The sequence below is a fragment of the Sapajus apella genome, unplaced genomic scaffold (assembly GCF_009761245.1).
Source record: "Sapajus apella isolate SASKATOON/1434 unplaced genomic scaffold, GSC_monkey_1.0 scaffold54, whole genome shotgun sequence".
NCBI lineage: Eukaryota > Metazoa > Chordata > Mammalia > Primates > Cebidae > Sapajus > Sapajus apella.
In genome coordinates, this window is record NW_022436994.1 from 5,308,911 (window position 1) to 5,312,050 (window position 3,140).

General features: G+C 38.2%; 1 protein-coding gene across 1 annotated transcript in view; it reads right to left on the reverse strand.

The window, feature by feature from the left end:
* The window catches only part of SPATA48 (spermatogenesis associated 48), a 57,827-nt gene that overhangs the window by 45,801 nt on the left and 8,886 nt on the right, over positions 1-3,140 (reverse strand). Inside the window, exon 2 of the mRNA XM_032244482.1 lies at positions 2,765-2,862. Within this exon, the coding sequence (XP_032100373.1) occupies positions 2,765-2,862 (98 nt within the window). The remainder of the gene's footprint in view (positions 1-2,764; positions 2,863-3,140) is intronic.

Genomic DNA, 3,140 nt, shown 5'->3' on the forward strand with positions numbered 1-3,140 from the left:
TTTTTTTTTTTTTTTTTTTTTTTTTTTTTTTTTTTTTTGCTTTAGACAGTCTCACTGTGTTGTCCAGGCTGGAGTGTGGAGTGCAGTGGCACTATCTCAGCTCAATTCAGCCTCTACCTCTCAGGTTCAAGCAATTCTCCTGCCTCAGCCTCCTGAGTAGCTGGGACTACAGACACGTGCCCCCAGACCTGGATAAATGTTGTATTTTTAATAGACATGGGGTTTTGTTAGGTTGACCAGACAGGCCTCAAACTCTCAACCTCAGGTGATCTGCCTGCCTTGGCCTCCCAAAGTGCTGGGATTACAAGTGTGAGCCACTGTGCCTGGCCTAATGTTTGTATTGTTAGTAGATATGGGGTTCTGCCATGCTGGCTAGGCTGGTCTCAAACTCCTTGCCTCAAGTGATCCTGCCTTGGCTTCCCAAAGTGCTAAGATTACAGGTGTGAGACACCACACCTGGTCCCTCCCTCAATCTTCTAATTATTTCCATTTGGTAATTTGTAATTTTCGTACAAAAATTTTGAGCTCATTTTTCTTTCCTTTAACATTTTATGCATATTTACAAGGCATGCATGTATATCTGTTTTTATACATCAATGTATATCTGTTTCTCTCTTCTTTCATTTGTGCTGATTCTCACTCATGGTGTACTTTTTCTTATATGTTTGGATACTGTTAATTATGTGTTGAACATTATACTTTAAAAGTTTTTAATTGAAAAAAAGTATTATTTACTTCTGCCTGATTCCTGGAAGTGAAAGCAGTCTAGAATCACCTTCATCCCAGTTCAGGACTTGGAGTTTTCTTGTTTACTTGGATTAAGCTAGGCTGCAGCCTGTTCAAGTGCTTTTTACTATTGACCTATCCTTACTTGTGGGGTTCAGGCTTCCAGGTATTCAGCTCACAGTCTTAGGTGGCTTTTATGGATCAACTCCAACCTCTGATCCTTTGCTCCTATGAGACCACCAAAAGTTCAAATCAATTGGTTGCCTCTTCAAAAATTGCAAATTCTTTTAGCGTCAAAGTGGCCCTAAGTGCTAGGCTTAAATTTCAGAGTGCCTATTCTCTCGTTGGCCCAGTAATTTCTCTCTACTTTATTAGAAGAAAGAAACATTATCCAGTTGTTTTGCCATTAGAAATATTGGTCCATATTACTTAGCTTCCACTACTGGAAATAATATCTAGATTTATTTCCTGCTATAAAAAGTCTAAACTTATTTTAAATTTAAATAAGTATGCTAATAAGCCTTTCTATGACAAGTTTCTACTTCAGAATTCTAGTTTTAAAATAGTTAAAGCATGGAATCTTGCCATAAATTTGTAGCATACATTTTTTTTTTAAAGGCAACAAGGTCTTCAGTTTCTTGATAGGTTCACTTTGATTTGCTCTCACAGGATTTACCTACAGGACCAATGGATCCTTTGATAAGGGTTTAAGATAGAATAAGTAAAACTAATAAATAAAAATTTGTATTATCCTTGCAATCACATTATGCATTTTGTCTGAATTCAGAATAGCCTAAAACAGGCCAAATTACCCCTATTTCTAATGCCATAATTTTCTTTTAAAAGAAAAATGCGTAGGACAAAGAAAAACATAAAGTTCTACCCTGTGTGCATGGCATCTTGAGTAAAGGAGGCATTGAGAACACATTCTTTAAATGACCTTCCTGTTCTGTGCTCTTTGTTTCATGGCCATGTACTGTAGTACAGCTGTTAATATGTGAGAGATATGCCCCATTTCCCTTTGTGAAAAACTGGAAAGGGTTATTGTGAAGGAAAATGTGAGAAAAGAAGAAATCAACGTGGCACTCTGAGGGTAAATTCTCAAGCAGATCCATTTTAGAAGACATACATATAGGAGTTACAGAAATGGAAATTGATTCATTACAATGTATTCATATCTTTATTGCTAATGAATATGAGTTTTTTTGAGGTAATAAAAATCTAAAATTAGATTGTGGGGGTGGTTGCACAACTCTGTGAATATTCTAAAAACGTTGAATTACACATTTTAAAGGGTTGTATTTTGTGATGCATGACATATATCTCAATAAAGCTGTTTAAAAAATATTTTCATATCTATGTATGTCTTAGGATTCTTTAAGTATCTTAATTTAAATGCCAAGGATTTAGAGACTATAAAATCTACATAGGAAGATGATTAAGAACATAATCCTTAGATTCTGAAAAATATTTAGGTTTAAATTTTGGTTGATATTTATTATCTGTCTGATCAAAAGTCAGTTACTTAACATTATTGGGCTTCTGTTTTCTCAAATAAATAATATGAGAATAACAGCACTACTTGTTAAGAAGACAGTAGAATAGGAGATGGAAAAGAAGCTAGTGAGAATGCAGCCTCAGCTGGAGAGTAGCATTAGTCTGTTGCCCTAAGAAGTCAGCCACTCACTGGCCAAAACTGAAAGAGACAGCATGAGACGGTCCTCCAGGATGTTGGCCGTTAGCCTTTTAGTGACCGTCACTCATTGCTTCTGGGAATAGACACACTAGCCAGTGAAGGGAGTCTGTGATGGGCACCAGCTGCATCTACTACTCACTCCTCCTCCCCGATGGTACTGTAGGAGTAATGCAAGGTAATGCACAGTAGACATTGACTGTAAAGGGCTGCACAGTGCTTGGAATATAAGTAGCACTATATACATAGCAGCTATTCATCTAGGGTATACAATAGCGAACACCCAAACAATGAAATAAACTAATTATATATGTTGTATAATACCACCCAGCAAGAAAATCTTACTGTACATGTTGCCTCCTCATCAAATGTAAACATGTGTCTTAATGAGCGTCCTTCATGATGAGGTTGTAAAGGGGTAACTTTCAGTGGGCTTGTCCAACCTGAAAACACAAAAAAGGGAATGTGATTTTGGTTAAAAACACAATAAGGCCGGGCGCAGTGGCTCAAGCCTGTAATCCCAGCACTTTGGGAGGCCGAGGCGGGTGGATCACGAGGTCAAGAGATCGAGACCATCCTGGTCAACATGGTGAAACCCCGTCTCTACTAAAAATACAAAAAATTAGCTGGGCATGGTGGCGCGTGCCTGTAGTCCCAGCTGCTCAGGAGGCTGAGGCAGGAGAATTGCCTGCACCCAGGAGGCGGAGGTTGCGGTGAGCCG